Source organism: Rhinatrema bivittatum, chromosome 19 (genome assembly GCF_901001135.1).
Source record: "Rhinatrema bivittatum chromosome 19, aRhiBiv1.1, whole genome shotgun sequence".
Classification (NCBI taxonomy): Eukaryota; Metazoa; Chordata; class Amphibia; order Gymnophiona; family Rhinatrematidae; genus Rhinatrema; species Rhinatrema bivittatum.
The window spans coordinates 23564744-23590864 of record NC_042633.1 but is presented as its reverse complement, the minus strand read 5'-3'; the positions used below and the strand labels follow the sequence as shown (position 1 = coordinate 23590864).

General features: G+C 45.0%; 1 protein-coding gene across 1 annotated transcript in view; it reads right to left on the bottom strand.

Annotated features, from left to right (window-relative positions):
• The window catches only part of LOC115080300, a 226983-nt gene extending 220988 nt beyond the window's left edge, over positions 1–5995 (bottom strand). The window contains exons 1-2 of the mRNA XM_029584450.1: positions 5795–5995; positions 2273–2357 (exon numbers count right to left, since the gene is read on the bottom strand). Of these exons, the coding sequence (XP_029440310.1) occupies positions 2273–2357; positions 5795–5995 (286 nt within the window). The remainder of the gene's footprint in view (positions 1–2272; positions 2358–5794) is intronic.
• Between the last annotated feature and the right edge of the window lie 20126 nt (positions 5996–26121).

Here is a 26121-nt window from a genome sequence, read left to right as displayed (position 1 = left end):
CGGCCCTCGTTTCCACCGAGGAACCTGATGGGGGAGTCGGTGTTGTGGGTGCTCCGGGGCCGAGGGATGTTTCGATAGGCCCAAAGTCTGGCGGCTGCTCCCCGCGAGAATCTCCAGCGGCCCCTCCTTCCGGTTCCGGCTGCATAGATCTTCCGAAGGCCTCCTCAATCCTGGACTGTCTCACCGTCACAGTAGGAGTTGAAGTAATATTTTCCTGTATTCTTGCTTTACGCTTTGTGTGCGGCATTTTTGAGGAAATATATCCAAATAGAAAGTTTAAATCATGAAAACTTCCAGGAGCTGGGGGACCTGCGTCTCGCTATGTGGCAGCCATCTTGCCTCTCCAAATTACTAGATTTAGCAAGAAAGGCCGGGGTAGGATACATTCTATGCAAAAATTTATGCAGTAACTCTTGACTTTTATTACAAATTGTTATATGTCTGGACCATTTCCATATTGATTTCCAATTTTTCTCATCATATTCGCACCCCAAGTCTGAGTTCCATACCTGGATTAAATGATTTGAGGTCATATTTCCACATACTGCAGCACTGATATCAGATGCTGTGCTCTGACCTTACAATTAACACCCCCTCGATCCCTTCACTCTCTTCCAGAGATTCTGCTATGGGACTCATATGAGACAAAGCCTTTCACAATTGCAAAAACAAATATCTAGTACTAACGAGGATTTGAAATTCTCCCAATTATTCAGTAAAGGTTTTTAACCTTCCTTCCATCCATAACTGTCCTAAGAATCTCAGATTATTTATCTCCCATAGCCTAATATCAGGAGATAATGTACACGGGGAGAGATGCGGGTTCCGCACCCAACTCCTCTCCAGGATACCACAATCTCTGCATATGCCTCCACACCCGCAATGTGTGAGCTTTTATGGGATGACTCCGGATATTCAGCCTCATCATTGGAGTCGTTCTTGGCAAATGTAGCAGTGAGGCTAAACTGTACCCCCTAATCCCGCCCTCCTTCAAGGACACCCATGCCTGCGCAGAATCCATACCCACCCATTCCCATATACATGTTAATCTACACGTCCAGTATGGGAGACCCTGCCCCCACCCCACTCTGTCTCCCTTGATTTTATTTACATATCATATTTCACCCTGGGTGGCCTTCCTTTCCATATGAAATTTGTAACTGCTCCCCACAATGCTTGTAAAATGGCCATAGAGACGTCGCATGGAAGGTGCATAAAAAGATATACCAATCTCGGCAAATTAGCCATCTTCACCAAATTCACCCTGCCAATCAATGAGAGGGGCAACAAGGACTAAGTCTGCAAGTCAGCCTTAATTTTGCTAATAATGGGATTATAATTATATAGATTAAGGTAATTCCTTAAGATCCAAATGCCTAGATATTTAAATCCATGCCTTGCTTTTTGAAATACCCTACCTTCTTTGGGATTTTCCTAGCGGGACCCACCAACATCAATTCTGATTTTGAATAATTGATGGTGTACCCTGAAATGTCCCCAAATTGGTCAATTAACTCCATCATGGCAGGCAATGACTTCCTTAACTCTGTCAAACATATTAAAGTATCATCCGCATACCAGGGAGACTTTATGATCACAGTCATTATATCTTGTTAAGCGCTAAATCACTCCAATCTAAAACCTATAATCTCTTCCGAGCACCTTATCGCCTGGGCCATTGGCTCTTTTGCAAGCCCAAAAAGGAGAGGGGACAGAGGACAACCCTGCCTCGTCCCCCTCTCTACTGGAAACACAGCAGAGGCCATAGGCATTGCATACAAAGCTCTCAACCAGGCAACAGACCATTCCGGCAGGCCAAGATGCTGCAAAGTATAAAACAAATAAGGCCAAGAGACCCGGTCGAATGCTTTATCCACATCCATAGATATGACTGCTCCCGCAATCACATTTTTGGAAGCCAAATGTAGGACATTAAATAGGTGCTGGGTGTTATTCACAGAAGAGCGACCTTTTATGAACCCCATCTGATCAGAATGTACCAGATGGGGCATTATATCTTCTAACCAAAACTGCAACATTTTAGCTAAAATCTTATCTGTATTTATTAGGGAAATAGGCCTGTATGAAGCACATTCCAAGGGGTCCCTAGCGAGTTTAGGGATTAGAACTATTTTTGCCTCCATAAAGGTTCCCATCCTAGCCCCCCCGGGATTCGTAAATAGTTAAACAAGGCACATAACTGAGGAGCAAGCTGTTCCAAACAATGCTTTGTGGGCCTCCAGAGTAAACCCATCCGGGCCTGGACTCTTACTTCCAGCCAAAGCCTTGACCACATGCGTCACTTCATCAAGAGTTATATCCTCTGAAAACATCAGCACCTCATCATCTCCTCCAGTCTAGGCAATCCCAAGGGCTCCAAAAAAGCTTTAAACTATACCTCAGTGGGCTCTAACTGCGACTTACAAAACCTAGCAAAGTGTGAAGTAAATAGACCATTAACATCCCCTTTCTCATCACGTATACCAAAAATAATGAAATGTTTCCTTTTTGGCCTGAATCAGTTTAGCCATCAGTGCACCAGCTTCCCCCCCCCCCCCCCCCCCTTGTTCATAATATTTTTGCTTTAAAAAACACATTGATTTCTCAGTCCTGTAAGTTTGCAGCTCCCTTAATTCACGTGCTTCTGACATGGAACGACGGTATATAAAACCCTCAGATAAGTAAATTCATTCATTCATCCCTTGCCAAACATAACTGTTGATAGGTTTATACTGACCCCTCTGTGTTATGCTTACATTCCAAATAAGCAATTATTTTCTCAATCTCTGTTTAGATCTCCTCTGTCTATTTTGGTGACTTGCATACGCGACAGCCAGCTTCCCATCCCAGAGATGGATCATAATCCGAAGGGGGATTATGCTTGTAAAGATCTGCTATTACCTTGGTTATTTTGTCCCTAATGTCCTTCTGCCCCAACAAAGACCTATTCAGCCTCCATGTTCTATCCGTTCTTAACCTTTCACAAAAAGTAAAGCTCACCACCACCGCATAATGGTCTGATATAGTACAAGTTAGAATATCAGCATTGACCAATGACCACCATTGCAGCCATAGCTGGATTACATAAAAATTAATCAATCCAGCTATGGGTCTGATGTCTAGGGGAAAAATATGTAGAATTCTGACTTGAAGGATTTCTAGCTCTCCACGCACCAAGAAGCTGGTAAACTTGTAATAGATTTATTTATTTATTTATTTATTTGATGAGTTTTATATACCGTCATTCGGTGAAGCCATCACTACGGTTTACAAGATTCAAATTGTAATTTTCTTGACAATTGTGAAAAAAGGTATAACAGGATGCATATAAAACAAAAGATTAATCATTTATAGTCCAGAAGATAATCATTTTTTGGGTGAGGAGGGTTTGTTTGGTGCTGGTTGGAGACAAGTTATTTTGTGGATTTGGTTGGTAGTTTCTTTGGGTGTTAGGATGATGAGAAGTTTGAGTGTCAATGTAGACTTTGTGAAACAGCCATGTTTTTAGGTCTTCTTTGAAAGTTTTAAGGTTTGGTTGGGTTCTTAAATCTTTTGGGAGGGAGTTCCATATTTTAGGGCAGGCAATGGAAAAAGCTCTTTCTCTGGTTGTTGTCAAGTGAGCATCTCTGATGGGGGGGGACAGTTAAGCGGCCTGAGTTATTTGAACGTACGTTTCTTTGAGGATTCTTTGAGATTCCGGAATTCACCCCCCCACGCACGATTAGCCGGATACCCTGATCCTCCGGATCTATCCTTACTGGGATCAGGGCTAAGATTCCAGTCCCCCCTCCCAAACAGAGTCTAGTGTCATCATATCCCATAAGGCCCTCACTCAGTTGTTTATAAAAGTCAGACTGCCCAGTGTTGGGTCTATACATGTTAAGCAACGTAATTGCCTGACCATATAAATTACTCTCCACCAGCATGTATCGACCCTCAGGGTCACTACAAGTCCTTGCAACTTGAAATGGTAAATTTTTATGGATCAGAATACACCCCCCTCTAGATTTAGATGATAAGGATGCTGCCTATGTCTGACCCACCCAGCCCCTCTTTAACTTGTCATGTTCACAAAGCACCGAATGTGTCTCCTGCAAAAATGTGATAGTAACACCTTTGTTCTTTAAGTGCTGAAGTATTCTTGTTCTTTTTATAGGGGGTGGATGTGCCCCGGATGTTCAAAACTATTATTTGGAGGTCACTCATATTCCCACATATGACGCAACAGACGAAGCAGGTCTGATTTCTTTCCCCTGAAGTTCCTACTCACTCTATACCATAACTGGGCCTTCTGGGTCCTTCAGCTGTAAACGTCATTTTTAAACATTACCCCAACCATCCTCTTTCCCACCTCCCCCCTGCCCTTTATCCACCCCTGCTGAATTCCTCCCCAAAACTCCAACCCCCAACACACGAACATTCCAGCTGAAACCACCCCGCTACTCAAACAATATAAGCTCCATACACCCCCAGTTTCACCCTTCTTTCCATCTAAACATTTCAGTCCCCTCAGCTCAAAGAAAGTTGTGATCCCTAGAGAAAAGCATTGTGTCCAGGGATCACAACTTAGAGTTGGAGCTAAAAAACAGAACCAAAAAAAACTTAAAGAAACAAAAAAAACAGAAAACAACTGGACCTTAAATAATATGAAACAGGACCTGTGTCCACAAAAATAGACACAGAAAACAGAAAATGTTACTATAACCTGTCCGCGTCTTCCAAAGTGTTTGGACAGAATATCCTGGGATGATTCTGAAAATAAATAGTAACATGAATGAAGACATTGACCCAGCAAAAAAAAAAATGATATCCACTACTAAATATGTCCATCCCACTGACATTCTCTTCTCCACAGCAAAGCAGTTGCTCGATTCATATTGTCCACTGCTATAAGCCTTGTCCGCACTCTCCAGACAACTTAGGTACTGGGGATATCTCGCATTGCGTTTCTGCATTGCATATCTCCAAAAATGTCCCAGTCCAACAGTTGTAGCATAACCCATCCAGCTTCGGAAAGGATAACAACCAGCAACAGGAAAAAAAAACAAACTGCAAACCAAAACTTGTACAAGAAAAGCAAATCTCGGGGGTCAGTTTCTACCATTTTCAATCGATAATCGTCTTCCGCTCCCCTTGCCTATCTTCGGCAATCGCCCGCTGGGCTTACATTTTCAGAACAGAATTAAACAAATAAATCTCAAGTAGAATTTTTGAGCGCTTCCTTATCCAGAAATTCTTTCACCGCCTCCAGTGAATCAAAAATGTAGGTTTTCTTCGCCACAGTAACCCTGAGACGTGCTGGATATAGAAGTGGATAAGGAATCTCCCTCTTCTGCTACGTACGTTTTACGTCATGGAAAGCTGCATGCCGCTTTGGCACTGTTTGAGAAAAGTCCTGAAAAATATAGATCCTTTTCCCATTATGTGTGATTTCCTTTTGCTGCTGTACCCTGGCCATTATCTGAGCCTTATCCACGTACCTATGCAATTGAATGATAACAGCTCGCCGCCTCCCGCCTGGTGCTGGCGGAGCCACTAAGGCCCATTGAGCCCGCTCAATTTTCACTAGGCTGTTCTGCTCCAGGCCAAGTACGCTCGGCAGCCATTTTGAGAAGAATTGCACAGGATCTATACCTTCCGCCTCTGGTAATCCAACAGTCTTAGGTTTTTCTGTCTCCCACGGTTCTCTGAATCATCTAGTTTCTCAGCCAAGGCCACATATTTATGTCCAGGACCTCAGTCTTTACACTCGCTTGTGTGACTGCCTCCATTCACTCTACTGTTTCATCAATACGTTTGCGTTCTCCTGTACCGAGGACATCAGAGTGGCCACTTCTTCTACCACAACCGCCAGCTTGACAGTTATGTCCTCCAATAGTCTTTGGGAAAATTTGTCAAACATTTTCTGCAGCGCTTGCTCTGAGTCTTGCAGGCTTGGCAGTGCAGGCCACTCTTCCTCCAAATCTGTCTCTTCCTGCTGACTTCCTTTATCCATTTCTATTTGTGTTGTCGTTCGTTGTTGTTTATTATTTTTTTCTGCCCAGAGCACAGGTATGGATTTCTTTGACATTTTTCTTTGTTTTAATATACGATTTGCCTCGGGGATTCCAAAATTAACACAATAAAATATTAATAGCAGAGGAAGCCAACCACCACCAGTCCTCTTTCTAGAAGCTCATCACGTGACCCCCACTTACACTTACTATGCACCCAGGAATGCCTCTGCTCAATCCAGGGCATACATGTATACATTTATCTGCATATCCAGCAGGCAATTTTACAAAAGCTTATTTCTGCAGGTAAAACACTGGAAATGCTTTTGGAAATAATGTATTATTTATTTATTTAAAAGGTTTCTTACCTGCCCTTCCAAAATTCAGGGTGGGGTATAATAAAGCATCCATAGTAAGTTAAAAACAAAATACAATAGACTAATACGAATCTCATTATGTTGCAAGGAATGTCATAAGGAGGTCAGCCATCTGGACACTATGCCTTCTGGAACAAATAGGTCTTAAGAGCCTTGTGGAAGAATTTCACATTTGATATTGTTCTTATCTATGTGGGGAGAGAATTCCAGAGCAGGGATCCAGCTATTGAGAAGGCTCGTTCTTGAGTCTCGTCGAATTGAGTCAATTTTAATGAAGGAACATCCAGTAAACCCTGATTTGATGATCTCAGGGAATGTGAGGGAGTGCACAATTTCATCATGGCAGTAATCCATGGGGAGGAAACATTGTTTAATAAAGTATGAATAGTAATTGTTAATTTGTATTGAAACTGTTAGACTATTGGAAGCCAGTGAAGAGAATGAAGAACTGGGGTGATATAGTTACTTAGCGGTGTGTTGGTCAGAAGGTGAGCTGCAGAATTTTGTATTATTTGTAGTGGATGGATGACATATGCAGGAACACCAGTGAAAAGAGAACTGCAGTAATCCTGCCCAGAAAAATGAAGAGATTGGAGTACCATGTGAAAGTCTGGAAGATCTAGTAAAGGTTTCAGGTGCCAAAGTAAACAAAGATTGAAGAATGAAGATTAAGTAAGAGCTCTTATGTGCACATGCATGGATCTATTGTTATACTGAGTTTGCGAACAGTGCCGGAGATAGAAATTTTTTGACCTTTGAAAATTATTTTCTCAGGAACATTTGTTGTAGGAAAACATAAAAGGATAATGATCTTTGCTTTAGTAACATTCAAAATAAATGTATTATGCTTTAACCAGTCATGAATAGGAGAAAGATATAATGAAATTAATTTTTCAGTTAATGCCCAGGATGACTTTAAAGGAAAGAAAATTTGTATGTCATTCGCATACAACTTATAGTGTGTCCCAAGGCTAGCAAGCAATCGGCAGAGAAGGGTCAGTTAGATGTTAAAGAGAATAGCCCATAGTGCTGAGCCTTGGGGGTACACCAGAGGAAAGCGTGATCCAGGAAGACGCATCGGAATCCAGAGACTTGTTGAGTGCAATTAGTCAGATATGAAGTCAACCACGAGAGACAGTACTCAAAATACCCAAAGAACCAAGACGAGAGAGAAGAATTGTGTGATTAGTAGTGTCAAAGGCTGAGGAAATGTCCAAAAGAATAAGTGCAAAATAAGTACCATTATTGAACCCACGTTGTACAGTATTGAAACTTGCAAGGAGAAGCATTTCAGGATTATATTTTCTAAATCTGAACTAGTATTAGTCAAGAGTTGAATATGCATCAAGAAAAACTGTAAGCCTTTGTAAGTCTATATTTTCTAATATCTTAGCTAAATATGATAAGGATGAAATAGGATGGTAACTTGTGAGCAGTGTCGGGTCAACTGTGGATTTTTTTAGTATTGGGTGAATGGATTACCCTTTCAGAGACAAAGAGCCATATTTAAATTTCCTACAAAATGCCTGCCGACCAGTATGCATTCACTTTTTTCAAAGAGCACATCTTTTACCCAAGGGTTTAATTTCCCAAAACTTCTGGAAAGAAAAATATAATCATGGAAAAAGTATGCAAAAGTGAAAAGTTTTACAAATAATTGCCAGAGGACATTTTGAACAATCCATAAATTTAACCATTTTGGGAAAAAGCTCCACAGCTCTTTTTGCAAAAGGTTTTTCTTGCACAAGTTTTCTCTGATATATCTCCCTTTCCAGAATATGGCTGAGCTGTTGGGTATCCAGCTGGTTAAATTATGGGGTATGCTGTTGGTTGTACTGTTGAATGTCAAGTTGGTTAAATTATTGGATATGTTGTTGATTGTACTGTTGAGTGTCAAGTTGGTTCTAGTATTGGATAATGCTGTCAATTGCACTTTTAGGTGACCAGTTGATTATATCATTGGATATGCTGTTGGTTGCACTGTTGGGTGTCCAGTTGGTTATATTATTAGATATGCTGTTGGTTGCACTGTTGGGTGTCCAGGTTGGTTATATTCTTGGGTATGCTGTTCATTGCATTGTTGGGTGTCTATTTGCTCTTATGGGCATTTTTTCCACAGTAATTTCCGCAAGTAAAAATGTTTTACTCACATAAATCGCCTATCTGAAAATTGTCCACCCTCAGTATGGCTAACAGATGTGGACATTTAGGTTACTTGAGAGAAGGCGTTCCCAGGGAGTAATGGAATTGATTAGCCTGAGTCTGACTGGTCTGGCTAAGGATATATTTAGAAAATAAGCCTTAATGGAGGCAGAGTTCTCAGACAGACCCATATCATGTGACTGTAGCATCTGTGAAAATAAGAGGTAAACACCAGGAAGTCGATATTCAGTGCTAGGTAGAGACTTATCCAGCTAAGTGGCTATGGCTGAATATCCAGCCTTGTACAGCAACCACCACTTTGTTAGATAAATACATATCCAGCTAAGTAGTTAGCCAGCTAAGTGGTGGGTGGGATGGGAGCATAACTGGGAGGAGCTATTTATCCGGCTAACTTAACCAGATAAGTAGCAATACTCAAACTCCTCTGCCTAAATTATCTGGCTATTGAGCAGGTCTAAAGTTAGCTTGATAACTTATCTGGCTAACTTTAAACTTAGCCGGGATATTCAGCAGTGTGGCCACACTGCTGAATATCCTGGCTAAGTTAGCTGGATACATTTATCTGGCTAACTTAGCTAGCCAGATAATGTTTAAATATCTACCTCCAGGCGTACTGGATCTGTGGTAAGGGAGTTAGAATTGCAAGAGAAAGCCTAGACTGTGTTTTGGGAAACCATATGCATTTCTCACAACATGGTTTCAGATATGCAAATGGAAAGAGTATAACTAATAAAAAGCAAGGGAGGGAAAAGGCAGAGGGGCAGACAGCGAGAAAGAATCCTCACCGATAGAAGCAAATCAGCTGCCCTAATAACCGTAAGAAAATGTTTGTATTACATTTATTTATTGTACTTATTTATTTTAAAACATTTGGATTCAGCACGCATACAAATATAGCCTGAGTTGATCATAGAGTATATCAAATATACATAATTCAAAAGTAAATAAAAATACAAAAGACATGTAGATGATGTACATAAGAACATGCCATGCTGGGTCAGACCAAGGGTCCATCAAGCCCAGCATCCTGTTTCCAACAGTGGCCAATCCATTGCTAACATGGATGTCTAGGTCACCAAGCCAGTATTCATTTTCTTGATCATGTGGCACCAAGAACTTAGGAGGTTGTCTGAAAGACCTGTGATAAGAGGAATGTCTTTAGTTCGTTCTTAAAGGTTTTGGGGTATTAAATGACCCGCAGCTGGTCAGGGAGGGTGTTCCACAGATGTGAGCCAGGCACTGGAAATGCTCTCTTTCTGGTTATGTCTAAACGAGCTGGCTTCAGTATGGGGACTTCAAGCAGATTTTTATTTGCTGATCGAAGCTGCCATGCAACTATTGTCTTTGCCTTATCTGCGTATTCTGTTTTGCTTTCTGGAATGTAACTTAGCATTAATAACAAACACTCCTTATCCTGGTATCTATTGTGTGATGACTCAGTGTGAGTAAGTGTGTGTGAGTGTAGCTTTGTTGTTTCCTTAAGTAGTGGGTCCTGCCAGGAGAGGAAGAAGCTGGGAGATATCTCTTTTGTGTCTTGAAGTAATGGATCTCGCTGGAGGTGTTACCTGAGAGATTACAGTCATTTTGTCTTTTTTTCCTCTTTATCACACTCACAGAGCAAACATAGAGTCATGAGGGAGGGAAAGTGCACATGTAGATTTTGCTTTCAAATCTATGTGCATTCTTTTCAAGCAAAATTCTCAGCGTACAAAAAGCAGGTACAATTGACTGTGTGCACTTTGTACCTGCAGCACTTTTAAAAGAGAAGGTCCATGTGAACTGATGCAAAGCCTGTAGGTAAAAAGTACACACAATCTTTTTCTCAATGGGCACAGTTTGAAAATTTCCCCATATATAATTGGGCATGCTGTTCTAGTTGGTTATAATTTTTGGTATGCTGCTGACTGCATTCTTGGGTTTGCAGTTGGTTATATTAAATGCTGTTACATAGACATATATAGAAACATAGAAATGATGGCAGAAGAAGACCAAATGGCCCATCCAGTCTGCCCAGCAAGCTTTCACACTTATTTTTCTCATACTTATCTGTTACTCTTGGCTCTTATAAGTAACTTTTTGGTTCCAATTTCCTTCCCCCCTGCCATTGATGCAGAGAGCAGTGCTGGAGCCGCATCAAAGAAAAGTATCTAACTTAATTGGTTAGGGGTAGTAACCGCCGCAATAAGCAAGCTACTCCCACTCCTATTTGTTTACCCAGCCTGTGCAATTCAGTCCTTGTTGGTTGTTGTCTGAATATAAATCCTCTTTTCTTCATTCCCCCTGCCGTTGAAGCAGTGAGCTGCGCTGGATATGTATTTCAAGTGAAGTATCAGGCTTATTTGGTTTGTGGTAGTAACCGTTGCAACAAGCAAGCTACTCCCTCGCTTATTTGTGAATGCAAATCCTTTTTTTCACATTTTCTCTTGCTGTTGAAGCATAGAGCAATGTTGGAGTCGCATTAACCATGTGTATGTTTATTGAATAAGGGTATTAATCACTAGGTAGTAGCCGTCATTCCTACAAGCCAACCCCATGCCTCTTCTCCTCATTCACATCCTCTATATTTTATGGATCCACAATGTTTATCCCATGCCCCTTTGAAATCCTTCACAGTTTTGGTGTTCACCATTTCCTCTGGAAGGGCGTTCCAGGCGTCTACCACCCTCTCCTTGAAGAAATACTTCCTGATATTGGTTCTGAGTCTTCCTCCCTGGAGTTATAAATCATGACCCCTGGTTCTGCTGATTTTTTTCTGATGGAAAAGGTTTGTTGTGTGAAGGCTTATTGAGTAAGGTAATAGCCACCTCTACAGTAATCCGCCCCCATGGCTCTTCTCTTCATTCCCATCCTCTAAGCCTTTATGGATCCACAGTGTTTATCCCATGCCCCTTTGCAATCCTTCACAGTTTTAGTCTTCACCACTACCTCCGGAAGGGCATTCCAGGCATCCACCACCCTCTCCGTGAAGAAATACTTCCTGACATTAGTTCTGAGTCTTCCTCCCTGGAGCTTCAAATCATGACCCCTAGTTTTACTGATTTTTTTCCAATGGAAAAGGTTTGTTGTTGACCATGGATCATTAAAACCTTTCAAGTATCTGAAAGTCTGTATCATATCACCCCTGCTCCTCCTTTCCTCCAGGGTATACATGTTTAGGTTCTTCAATCTCTCCTCATAAGTCATTCGCTGAAGACCTTTCACCTTTTTGGTTGCCCTTCTCTAGACCGCCTCCATCCTGTCCCTGTCCCTTCGGAGATACGGTCTCCAGAACTGAGCACAGTTCTCCAGCTGAGGCCTCACCAAGGACCTGTACAAGGGGATAATCACTTCCCTTTTCATACTCGATATTCCTCTCTCTATGCAGCCCAGCATTCTTCTGGCTTCAGCTATTGCCTTGTCACATTGTTTCGCCGACTTCAGATCGTTAGACACTATCACCCCAAGGTCTCTCTCCTGCTCCCTGCACATCAGCCCTTCACCCTCCATCAAATACATTTCCTTCAGATTTCCACACCCCATATGCATGACTTCTTATGTTCTGCACTTCTTGGCATTGAATCTCAGCTGCCATATCTTCGACCAGTCTTCCAGCTTCCTTAAATCCCATCTCATTCTCTCCACTCCTTCCGGCGTGTCCACTCTGTTGCAGATCATAGTATCATCCGCAAAAAGACAAACGTTACCTTCTATCCCTTCCGCGATGTCGCTCACAAAGCTATTGAACAGGACCGATCCCAACATCGAGCCTTGCGGCACTCCGCTCACAACCGCTCTCTCTTCCGAGTAAGTTCCATTTACCATCACACATTGTCTTCTGTCCTTCAACCAGTTTGCTATCCAGGCCACCACCTTGGCACTCACTCCCAAGCTTCTCATTTTATTCACAAGCCTCCTGTGTGGGACCGTATCAAAAGCTTTGCTAAAATCCAAGTAGATGACATTGAGCGCTCTTCCTCGATTCAATTCCTTAGTCACCCAATCAAAAATGTCGATCAGATTCGTCTGATAGGACCTTTCCTTGGTGAAACCATGCTGCCTCTGGTCCAGCAATTCTGCTGCTTGTAGATAGTTCACTATTCTTTCCTTCAGCAGCAATTCCAATACCTTTCCCACCACAGAGGTGAAGCTAACTGGCCTGTAGTTTTCAGCCTCCTCTCTCCTCCCACTTTTGTGTAGAGGGACCACTACCGCTCTTCTCCAATCACTCGGCACCGCTCCCATTTCCAGGGATCTATTGAACAGGTCATGCAGCGGAGCCGCCAGCACATCTCTGAGCTCCCTCAGTATCCTGGGATGAGCCTCGTCAGGCCCCATGGCTTTGTCCACTTTCAGTTTCCCCAGCTCTTCCCATACATTCTCTTCTGTGAATGGAGTTTCATCCATTCCATTCCCCTCCAGTTTCTTGTTAACTAGCGACGGTCCTTCTCCGGGGTCCTCTTTAGTGAACACCGAACTGAAGTATTCATTTAATATTTCTGCCATTTCTTCATCTGTTTCCACCCATTGATCCTTTTCACCTTTCAATTTCACTATACCACTTTGGACTTTTCTCTTTTCACTGATGTATCTGAAAAATGTTTTGTCACCTCGCTTTACCTCTTTGGCAAGCCTTTCTTCCGCTTGACTTTTTGCTTTCTTGATTTCTTTCTTCGTCTCCCTCAGTTTTACCAGATATTCTATCTTGTGATCCTCCCTTTGGGATCTTTTATATTTCTTAAATGCTGTTCTTTTATCTTTTATTTTATCAGCCAGCTCCTTTGTGAACCAGATAGGTTTCATTCTTTTCTTGCTTTTCTTAATTTTTCTAACATATATATTAGTCTCTTCAGTAATTGCTCCTTTTAGTTTGGCCCACTGTTGTTCCACATCTCTCGTTTTCTCCCAGCCTTCTTTTTAGTTCTTCCTCCAGGTTTCATTGTTGAGTGTATAGTTGGTTATATTGTTGGGTGTATTGTTGGTTGCACTATTGAGTGTACATTGTTTGGGTCATTGGATAAGTTGTTGCACTGTTGAGTGTTGCACCTGTCATTGATTATATTACTGGTATACTGTTGATTGCAGTTGTGATAATGTCGGGTATACTGTAGGTTGTACTGCTGAGTGCACTATTGATTACATTATTGGATATGCTCTTGGTTGCACTGTTGAGTGTTCAGTTGGCTCTGTTATTGGGTGTGCTATTGATTGCATTTTTGGGTGTTCAGTTGATTCTGTTATTGGATAACTTGTTGGTTGTACTGTTGGGTGTACATTTGCTTATGTTATTGGGTAATGGGTATGCTCTTGGTTGTACTGGTGAGTATACATGTAGTTATATTATTGGGTATACTGCTGGTTACACTATTAAGTACTTAGCTGCTTGAACTTCTGGATATATATTGTAAGCTTATTAGTGGTTCTTCAGTTGACTAAATTGTTGGGTGTACTGTTGGGTCTGTTAATGTATATACTGTTATTTCTATTGAAGAGTATTCAGATGTGTGTATATTGTTGATTGTATTCTGGATATATGAACTTGCCAGTTGCACCACTGAGTACACTGTTGATTGTTCTGTTAGCAAGACTATTGGATATAATGTTGGATATATCATTGTGTCTAGTTGTGTTTTCCTGTTTGTTAGCTGGAAGAACTGCTGGTTATACTGTTAGTTTTCTGCTTGTCAGATATACATGTGGTGTCCAAGGACATTCTGTAAGCTGTTACTGCGAAAAATTATTCTATTATGATAAACTAGTTACTGGAATGGTATAAGAGCTGAAAGATTTCCAGGCAGAGATCAGTTACTCTGAGATGAGAGCCCTGTTCTGATTTTATTTCAGAGGTGAGCGCTGATGACAGTTGAAGCTGTAGGGCATGGTTCATGATCCCAGTCACAATGTCTTGAAACTGAGTCATCCTGTGAATAGCTCCCTCTAGTGCACTGCATCCTCGGGGCCCACGCCTGCTCATTCTGGAAGCCAACGCCAGGGTCTTGCAGTAACAGAGGGTATCTAACAACAGGAGGCTGATCTTGGCAACCATGAAAAGAAGGAGGTCCATTTTTCAGTTACCTGGACAAAAACGTTTAATTAAACATTCCCCCGTTCCCAAATCAGCTAAATTTTACAGTGATAGCTTTTAAGCTGGGTAAAAAGAGGAAGGGTGATGGGCATTCCTGGGGGCGGGGCTTCAGTTTATCTGGGTGGTGCCAATTTTGAGTGCTATCTGGATAAATTCACCCAGGGTAGTCTGGTTGGAAAAAAATACCCTCCTAAAGTAACACGGGCAAAATTAGGCGCCGGCATTCAGTGGCATGCTTCCCTAGTAAGTCCCACTGAATTTCTCGCCAGAGCTTAACTGGGTAACTTCCTGCTTCCGCTGTCCTACAAGTGAATGAGACTCACGGAGACATTTTTAACAATAACCTTTAATTGTTTTTACAGAGCATGGCTGGCACGCAACTAGAGCTCAGGGGTGCCCAGCCTTACAGTGCCCCCCCAGGCAATACTAGTGCTGGCACATTTGGTTCTCCCTTTCTGAAAACTTAAAGGAAATATCATAAGGGCAACTAATCTTTTTCTTAGGAATGTATATAAAGGGAGGAGGAAAAAGAGACCGTTATGGTTTTCTAAAGAAGTAGCTGAAAAGGTAAGGGAGAAAAGGTTTGCGTTCATAAATACAAGCGATCGCAGAAAGAGGAAGACAGGCGACAATATCTGGGAAAGCGAAGAGAAGCTGGGAAAGGATTCAGGAATGCAAAAATTCAAATAAAAGGAAAAATAGCAAATAAGGTAAAACAAGGGGACAAGACTTTTAGAAGGAAATGCAAAAGTGGCATTGTGAGACTCAGAGGAGAAGGGGAGGAATATGTAGAGGCGGAGGAGGAAAAAGCAAAATTGCATAACAAATATTTCTGTTCTGTGTTCACTGTGGAAGGGCCTGGAGCAGGATCAGATAAAACAAACACAAATAAGATTGGAAGTGAGGTAAACCTCAATCGATTTTCAGAACCGTGTGTCCGTGAGGAGCTAACTAAACTTAAAGTAGATAAGGTGACGGGGCCGGATGGGAAACACCCGAGGGTACTAAGGGAACTTAGAGATGTCCTGGCAGCTCCGTGCTGACCTGTTCAATGCCTCCTTAGAGTCTGGAGGACTGGAAAAGGGTGGATGTGCTTCCTGTTCATAAACGTGGAAGTAAGGAGGAGGCTGGGAACTACAGGCCGGTTAGTCTGACCTCTGGGGTGAGCAAACTAATGGAATCACTGCTAAAGCAGAGGGGAGCGCGATGTTTGGAATCCAATGGATTGCAAGATCTGAGGCAGCAGGGAGTTAGCAGAGGTGAATCTTGTCAGATGAATCTGATCAATTTCTTTGATTGGGTGACCAGAGAGTTGGATCAAGGGAGAGCTCTAGATGTAGTGCTCTTGGATTTCAGCAAAGCCTTTGACACAGTTCTACACAGAAGACAAATAAATTGTGTGCCCCTGGTATGGATTAGAAACTGGCTGAGTGGAAGGCGGCAAAGGGTGGTGGTAAATGGAGTTTCCTCTGAGGAGGGGGTTGTTACTAGTGGTGCCTCAGAGATCTGTCCTTGGACCGGTTCTTTTCAACATTTTTGTGAGCAACATAATGGAAGGATTGTCGGGAAAAGTTTGTCTTTTTTCCATATACTAAAATCTGTAACAGGGCGGACAGCCAGAAAGGAGTGGAAAACATGAGGAGGGATCTAGTGAAGCTCGAGGAATGGTCTAAGGTCTGGTAGCTAAGATTTAATGCTAAAAATGTAAAGTCATGTATTTAGGATGCAAAACCCCAAGGGAAAGGTCCAGTATTGGAGATGAAATTCTTCTAAGCACAAAGGAAGAGCGGGATTGTATCTGATGATCTTAAGGTGGCCAAACAGGTGGATAAAGCGATGGTAAAAGCCAGCAAGATGCTTGGCTGAATAGATAGAGGAACGATCAGGAGAAAAAGGGAGGTGACACTGCCCCTGTACAGGTCCCTGGTGAGACCTCACTGTGTACAATGCTGGAGACCCCACCTTCAGAAGGATAGGAACAGGCTGGAGTCAGTCCAGAGGGGGCTACTAAAATGGTCAGTGGTCTTCTTTCTAAAGCTTATGGGGATAAACTTAAAGATCTGAACCTGTACACCCTGGAGGAAAGGTGAGATAGGGGAGATATGATAGAGAGATTCAGATATCTCAAAGGTTTCCATGCACAGGAGGGGAGGCTTTTTCAACGGAAAGAAGGTTCTAGAATGTTGGGGTCATGCAATGCTGTTGAAAGGAGTAGACTCAGCAGTAATTTTAGGAAATATTTCTTTACAGAAAGGGTGATAGATGCATGGAACAGCCTCCCAATGGAGCTGGTGAAGACAAAAACAGTATCTGAATTCAAGAAAGCATGGGATAAATACAGGGGATCTCTATGGAAGTAATGAGAATTATAATGCTAAATTAATTAGATGGATAGGCAGATTGGATGGGCCATGCCGCCTTTTTCTGCCATCATAGTTTCTAAATATCAGAATTTATTTTGGTGGATAGAAGCCAGGACAATAAAAGAATATAAGCAGATTCTCTCACTCAGCATCTCTTTGTCTACTCCATCTCCTGCCTCGCACATCCCTTCCTTTCCCCATGACCCCCGACGAGAATCTCCCACTTCCTCCCGATTGCATTCACCTTATTAGTGGTGGCTCCAGATATCTCCTCTTACCTTCGGCAGCAGCAGCACTTCCCTTCTTTTTTGTGGGCACGGGGAGCCTGCTGGGAAGTGCTTTTGGTAGGCGTGGACACGTAATTGCTGCATTGGTGGTACCAAGCAGCAGATACTTTGGCTGCTTGGTTGGGGGGGGAGGAGACCGGACTTGAAACAGCACATCAGCGGTACTAGAGGGCCAGTGCTTTTGTTGATGGGGACAGAACTTGAGATACTGCAGGTATTTTGGCCTGCACTAGCTTCTAGCAGTTGCTGGAGGCCTTGAGAAGCTGCATCTGCAACTCTGGAGCTGCTCTTTAATTGGTTTAAACCAATTATCATTTTTGGAAAAAGCCAGGAATTTATGGGTGAAAATCAGTTTAAACTGAAAACAAAGGACCCTGTTTAATAGTTATGGGGCTTGTGCACTAACATTTAGCATGCACACTAAAGCTGTTTAGCATGTGCTAAAAATAGTGTTCTGTGCATGAGCAGCTTTGCATGCTAAGCCAGCCTGAAAAGATGTTAGCACTTGTAACCGCCCCTTCCTTGGCAAGAGGGTCTCCTTCGGAGACTGCTGAGCTGTTAGTCCCTCGGTGCAGCATCTGGAAGATGCACAAATTTGTACTGTGAGGAGCAGGAGATCACCAAAATAAAACCAGTCCACACCAAGTGTTGTGTTCCAAAACAAACAGCAAAATAGTCGTTTACCAGAGACAGATCAAAATCCAGCAGCAGAGGTGAAAACCACAAAAGGAGCTCTTCCACCAGTTACAGAATCCAAAAAACAGGAAGATCCATCAATGAGATGGTTGAGATGGGGGTGGCCAAGGCACCTTCTGATGTCAGTCCTTCTCCTAGGCAGACCTCTGAGGTGCCAGCTTTTCTCCTCTCCCGGAAGTCTCTTTTCATGTCCTCTTCTGGGGATCTAAATGTTCTCCCCCAACCAGCGCCAACTGCCAAACTTGTATCTGCAGGTGTGCAGCATGGAGGTTGAAAGATTGGGTGACGAGGATGTGCACAATCGGCTTAACATGTGCATGCTGTTTCATGGTCTTACACTGCTTCGCTCACAGGTACGCTACCGTTTTATGGCTCATCGTGCATGCTAATAGCGTGTACAGGCTATTGTGCTCATTTTTTTTTTACCACCTACATGGTAAAATTTAGTGTATAGCCTGTTAAGTGGTATTTATGCCTGCATATTAAATAATTAGCAGCACACAACCTTAAAACTTTTAGCATCAATTTTGGTGCACAGGCCCCTTGTGCGGTGTGCAGCTGCTTATCCTGTGTCCCAATCTTTTTCTATCCCACCTCCCTCACATAATATGCCACCCACTAACTTTTGAGAATCCCCGTCCACGTGTTACGCCAATCCCATCTAGTTCCTTCTTTCCATATTGCATCACGCATTAACTTCTCAGAATCCTCGTCCATGTGTTACACAAATTCCATCTCCTCCCATATCTTACTGCCTTTTCATAATACATCACCCTGAGCCATCCTCCTTTGCATCTTCTAATCTCCCTTCCTCCTATCCCTCCCCATCTCACCCTTAACCTCTCTTATCCCTCCCCTTCCTCCTGTATTACACCACCTCTCACCTCTCCTCATTCCTCTCCACCATTCATTTCATCACCTTCCACCTATACTATCCCCTACTTCCCTGTGCAGTAAATCACTCCCAAGCTGTCTGTACCACTCCCTTAAATACAGGCTGTCTCTAGCTCTTGGAAAAGCTGGTTCCATACACATAGGAAGATACCTCTATCTTTGAGCTGAGCCCCAGACAAGAGTGCAGAATGTAGTTTGAGGCAGTATTATGTGAGCCAATTAACTCATCCCCAATGCCGCCTGAGGCCTCCCGTGGCTGGGATGCCGCCGAGAGTGGCACGCTTCGCTGCACCACCGCCATTTCTCTAGTTCCTCATGAGGCTTCCTTACGTGCACACAAATGTGGCACGCTCCCAGTCTTAGAGGGGGCCACAGTGGGAAAAGCCCCCATGGCATCCTTCAATGATATCATGGACTCTTCCTATATAAGGCTTCCCAGAATGCTTCCACAATGTCTCAGCAACGGGTCTCCTGCCTAGAGCAGTGCATGTTGCTCCTGCATTCCTGTTTGCTCCTGTGTTCCTGTGCTCCAGCTCTGTCTTGCCCAGCCCGTCTCATCCAGCTTTGCCCTGCCCAGATGTCTCATCCAGTGTCTCTTGTGTATCATCGTCCATCCTTCGCCTGATATCCTGGAACTGACCTCTTGCTTTGTATCTTGTCTACACTTGTCTGCTGCCTGCCCCGACCCTTGGCCTGTTTCCGGTATCTCCAGCCTGCTGCCTGGCCTGACCCTGGTGTGCTGTTGCTCTTGCACTCTCTACCACCTTTGGGACCCACCTAAGTCCTGCCGGCTGCCAGAACCCAATGGCTCAACCTGTGAGTAAGGCAGCTGGTATAGGCGAAACTCCAGTCTATCCCGTTTCAGGACATGTTTACCAGCTGTTGGCGTAGGCCTTGTAGATTCACCTACAAGGGCTGCGCCAACTACGCCAGGGTCACTCTCATGCCGCTCATCACAGGCAGCACCAGACTCAACACTTCACCAACTGGCTCCAGTTTGTTTCAGGCCAGGCTAATCCACTCCTGGGTGAAGGAAGAAGTAGTCCAGGTACGCAGTGAGGCAAACCCAGGACTGAATCAGCTCAACCAGCCAAAACAGAGCCAGTCGATAGACAAGGAAGGAGGCACAAATACAGCTTACAAGATATGAACAGCTCAGTATACAAGTATACCAGACAGTCCCCTTGCCATAACCCCAACAAGCAGAAAGTTGGTGTGAGAGATATATCAGCTCCCTGAAGGGATCTAATCTCGCCTTCCACCTCTCCCCCCAAAAAAAGATTGTACCTTGGGGCAAGACCACCACATATGTAAGTGAGTCCCCTCCAGTCCATGCCCTCTCCAGCCTAATGCAGGCAGGTTTTTGGAAAAACTGTTGGATACCTATAGGTGGGGCAAAGAAGTCTCACCATCAATTCCACACGTTTCAAATACGTGGAGACTGAATGCGTCTCCTGCCAAGTATCACCCCAGGCATCTTCATGTAAGGAAATCCGAAGGTCAGCAATAAGAGACTGCGTCCTCCATGACACCTCAGCAGCATCAGTGATACATCCGAACAACTGAGAAATATTCTTCCCCTGAATAGCGTAAGCACTAAGAAATCTTTCCACCAAATTAGAAGTACGAGGAGACCATCCTTTACCCATCAGCTTCTCCAATGCACTTCTGACCTGGAGATATAATGAATGCATAGTGGGATCCAGCTCATAGTTCTTCCCCAGCTCATGGAAAGAAACTGTCACGCAAACCTCAAACCACATTGTTGCCATAGAAAAAAGTAAAACAGGATTTTTAGCCAGTGGTGAAATAGAACGTCTCCTCGGGTTTCTAAAGATTTACAAATCGCTCTCCAGCCCTGGACCATGTGTGCCAAAATAGGGCTATCACTAAGAATACGTCCTACTAGAGGAGAGCTAGTAAGCATATAGTCAGGAATAAAGAAAGGTCTATCCAACTTCCCCCCCCCCCCTCCCCCCTGCCTGTACCCTTTCTAGTTGAAGCCAGGCAGCTGAATACGAACAGTGGAACCAGTCCCTAACACAAGCAATCCAAGCAGCCCAGTAACTCCCCACATCCGAGAGGCCCCAAGAAAGAAATTCTTAATCCTCATCCTGTCCAGCTCCCTCTCGTCACTCCCTGCACCTGTTGCTTCTCTTCTTTTCAGTGTTCAGTGCTGTTTCACCAGAAGAGACTCATTCCATCTCACTAAGGATGGAAGGATCAGAAACCTGCACCCTGATCCCCCCCCTGTCTTTCCTGCTGCACCAGAAAAGCAATGCCCTATCAAAGCTCACCGATGCTCAGTTGTCTCACCGAACATTCATGTCGATGTTTTTCCCATTCACCCCCCTGACAGTTACGACAGACCTGAGGAACCCTCTCTCTCCCCCACTACAAGCTTAGGGCTGGAAGGATTATCCCTTTCCATATAGCTCCGTGGACAAGAGGGGCTCAGTTACTCTCTCTCCACCTTTCTCCAAAACACCCACTCCTCTTGTTGCATGTCCCATCCGCGATCGGCTTGCGACTGGGCCTACTCGCCCTTGCAGCTCTGCTCCAGGACCCGGACCATCCTCACTCGCGGCTGTGGGCAGCCGCCTACGCCCCCAAGCGCCTGCTGCCTCCTCAGCTGTTCCTGGCTCCTCCATGGACCTCCTCGGCTCCCGGTGAGTCTCCCCGTGTAGGCTGCGGGGAGACGCCGTCGACCAGCCTCCTGCGGGCCTTGGCTTAGGCGCGCGCGTCTCTCGCATCTTTAAAGGGGCGCAGCAGGAAACTAGCCCACGGCCTCGGATGATGACCTCATCGAGCCCTGCTATATAAGGCAGCACCTGCCACTAGTTCCTTGCCTTGGCAACAGGTCTCCACATTTGTTTGTGTGCTCATTGCCCATCGTTCCTGGTTCCTGATCCTGACTCCATTCCTGGTTCCTGTTCCTGACCCGTACCTTGGTCCCTTCCTTGTCTCGCTGGACTGACTCTTTTTGGCTTTGACCCTTGCTACGTTGGACCACGCTCAGGATTGACCCTCTGGCTTTGACCCTTGCTCCATTGGACTCAGTACCTTTTCTTGCTCAGCCACCTGCCCTGACACCAGCCTGCCTTTGACTACATCTTCGGTATCTCCCTGGACTAGGCCTCTTATGCTTTGGCCTTCTTTTACCTGGGCACCACCTGCCTCTGCCCTGTTCCTTTTGACGCCCGGGTCTCTGGATCCCTGCCTTATCCGGACCTACGCTGGTCCCCTGATACCTCTGCTGATCTTCGGCAACCCTTGCATCTCATCTACTGGGAGTCGTCACATGGAGGCCCGCCTAAGACCAGCCGGCCCCGGCACCCAAGGGCTCAACCTGCGGGGAACGAGGGCTGGTATTGGCAAAGCTCCAGTTGGCCTCCGTCTCCTCGTCAGCTCCGCCTCCCGACGGTGGGGACCGTGGGGCTTGCCCCACCTCGAGCCAAGGGTCCACCACCAACGCAACACCTCTCTCCAGCTGTTGCTTCACTTCTGACCTTTCATCCCAACTAAAGTTAAAATCCAGTCCACGTCATAGAAAATGAGATCATTCATTGATAAGTGAACAGCAAACTGGCCATGACCAGACGGAGGACCCTGATACCGGGGGATCTAGCAGTAGGAGATACAGGAAACCAGATGCCGGGGAAACATTGGCCCAAATGTGCTGAGAAGTGGAACCCCTAGGCCCTGTAAAATGAGTTAACCTGCGAAGGGAGGTGATACAGGAAGGATCCCAGCCCTGAAAAAAATGTGTGCAAACTTGTTTGTGGTGACCTTTTTCAGCTGAAATCCCGAGATCTTTGCATCTTTTGTACTGTGGCGCTTCTGTGTAAGGCACCATCCTTTTTAGCAAGCTGGTACATAAAGGGAGTGGGACTTATTAATGATTCTTGGCATACATCCTTCCTGAAAAACAAACAGATGACAGGCCGATAGCCTGTTGAAAAGAAAATCTGTAGCCCTTCGATGCACCATGCACTCGTCATACGGTATAGCCAGTGAACAGTAATATTCGGCCTCCATCAAGTTAATTCCAAACGTCCTACAGCTCCTGCCCTGCGATTAACCACCCCACCCCACCCCCGCCTCGTGCCCTTGCTAGCAGCCAGCGGAGCTGCTGGTGACCTCGCAGAGTGGGGAGTCCGAATGGTTCGTGCCATGTGCCAGTGCGATGTCACTGGTGACTGCATGGCTGACATAGGCCAATCATTTCCAGCATATGCGTGAGGTAAGATGAGACTCTCTGGCTATTGTAGTTGCTCCCAAGTGGACTGAAGAGCAGAGGATCTGTTTACAGAGTTACTCTCAGAAAGGCTTGGCATTTTGAACTGCCAGAGAGTCAGATGACATTACAAGCTGCGCTCGTGCTATCTTAATATGCCACAGTACGGCTTTCTATCAAAAGACTCCTAGATGGCATGTCGCTGGCCTGCTTTTGAGGAAGGGATTTAGAGAAGGGCAAAACAAAGGATCTGTAACCAGGAAACTTAGGTAAATGTGATCTATACAACACAAACGGGACCCCCCCCCCCCCATCCCCCCCCCAAGAGAGTCATGGAACAGAGACACACAGGCTGCACCTGCAGGGAGTCATACGGCAGAGACAAACCCACACAGACAGCAACGGCAGGGAGTCACGAAGCAGAGAGAGAGACACACACATAGGCAGTGTATGCAGGGAATCACGGAGCAGAAACACACACACACACACAGGCAGCACCTGCAGGAAGACACAGAGCAAACACACACACAGGCAGCATCCTCACAGAGCAGAGACACACACAAGGAGCACCCTCATGGTCACAGAGGAGAGATACACAAAGGGAGGACCTGCAGGAAGACACAGAGCAGGCACACACACAGGCATCACCCTCAGGGTCACAGAGCAGAGATATACGCAGAGCATACCTAGGCAATCACAGACCAGAGACACACAAAGAGAGCACACTCAAGGAGTCACAGAGAAGAGACACACATAGGCAGCACCCTCAGGGTCACACAGCAAACACACACACAGGCAGCACACTCGGTCACAGAGCAGAGACACACAGGCAACACACTCAAGGAGCCACAGAGCAGAGACACACACAGGCAGCACCCGCTGGAGAAGACACACACAGGCAGCACTCTCAGGGTCACAAAGCAGACCCACATAGGCAGCACCCTCAGAGTCTCTGAGCAGAGATACACACAGAGCATTCATACAGTCCCAGACCAGAAACAGGGAGCACACTCAAGGAGTCACAAAGCAGAGACACACGCACAGGGAGAACTCGCTGGAGGATACAGAGCAGACACACTCAAGCAGCACCCTCAGGGTCACAGAGCAGACACACACGGAGCACACTCAGGGTCACAGATCAGAGATACACACAGAGCATACATAGTCACAGACAGAAACACGGGAGCATACTCGAGTCACAAAGCAGTGACACACACAGGGAACACCCACTGGAGGATACAGAGCAGACACACACACACACACACAGGGAGTACACTCAGGGTCACAGAGCAGAGAGAGACAGCACACTGAAGTGACAGAGCAGAGATACACACAGAGCATACATAATCACAGACCGGAGCACACTCAAGGAGTCACAAAGCAGAAACACACACAAGCAGCACCCGCTGGATGATGCAGAGCAGACCCACACACAGGCAGCATCCTCAGGGTCACAGAGCAGAGATACACACAGAGCATACCTAGGCGGTCACAGACCAGAAACACATACAGGGAACACACTTAAGGTGTCACAGAGCAGAGACTAATTACTGTAGACTATATTTAAAACTACTATTAAATGTACAAGATATTTTTTTCTGTTTTAACATTTATTTATTTTTATCTAAAATAAATTAACACTATCAAAAAAGCTGGATAGCCAAATCTTGAACATCCTGTGTCATAGTAACTAACATATTAGAATAGTGCACAATTATGCAAAAACAGTTCATAGACATTATCCTGTATTGTTTTTGCTGATGAAGCACGCAAGCAGTACATCAGATAAGTAAAGAGTATTCCAGAAGGCTTAAATGGAGTGACAGATGAAAAACTAAGATGGATTCATTAACTTGAAATGTTTTATCTTTTGCTGAATAATAAAACTTCAGTGCAATTACTCGCTCGAGATCGCTTACATATTCTCCAAGTGGCTGTTCAGTAACTAACTCTCTTCTTTATAAACCTTTTACTCCCTCTACCTTCACTTGTCTCTATACAAAGAGTCCTCAGCTTGATAGCTCGCTCGGGGCTTCTTACATCTTCTCCGAATAACTGGTCATTAACCAGATATCTCCTTTGCAAACCGTTTGCTCTCTTGACAAAGGCACCTCTGTTTCGCCACACCAGTGGCTTCCTCAGGACGGGTTAGATCTGCATCACGTTCCCCAAACCACTCAAACTCCAAGTGAAGATTTGTTGCGTCCGTCGGTCTCAGACGGCTTCGACCCTTGTGCCTCACCTTTTTCTCTGCTCTCCCCGCTAGCCTTGGGAAGATGGCTACCGCCACTTCTGCAAGCCGCATTCTCCGGCGTCCCCGGAACGGCTATGGCAAAGCCTCACGCCATGTTTCTCCTGAGGGCCTCCTAGGGTGCGCGCACATCACCCACGTCTTTATCCACATCATGGCGGGAACCTCGGGGGCGTCCCCCTCGAGTGACGTCATGCCATCCGGGTATTTAGCCTGCCCTTGTTTGCTAGCTCATTGAGTAAGCAAGGACTCGGATTGTAGGATTGGACTCATCCGGTCTGAGCTACTCTGCCGCTTCCGTGCTGCCGCTGGAAGCTCTCTCTGCCCTTCGGGGTATTCTCTAACCTGGGTACCCGCTCCTTAGGGGCCCTCTGCTTTCTTTCAGGTGCCTTACTGGGATCAGGTACTTGCTCCTCGAGGGCCTGCTCTCCCTGCCTCGGTGCCTGTTACCATCTACTTCTGCCTGGTGGAATCATCAACCTTACAGCTGCCATCTAGTGAGTAATTCTAATTCTCAGTCTGTCTCATCTACAGCTCTGCCGTGCTGGGAAACCTACACCTGGATCTCCCTATACCATCTTGGTGAGACGGGTCCCCTCTGCCGAGGGCCCCTGGACTGCTACCTCTGGATCACCTCACTACTGCCACCTCTGGTGGTATCATTCTGCTGTACAATAAAAGACAAATCTCTGTGTTTGTGTGTCCTGAGTCTAGCCTAGTACTGTGGCTTCCCACGGGGCTCCTCCCCGTGGGCGTGGTCATCTGCCACAGTACCCAAGAATCCACTCAAACACCTCAA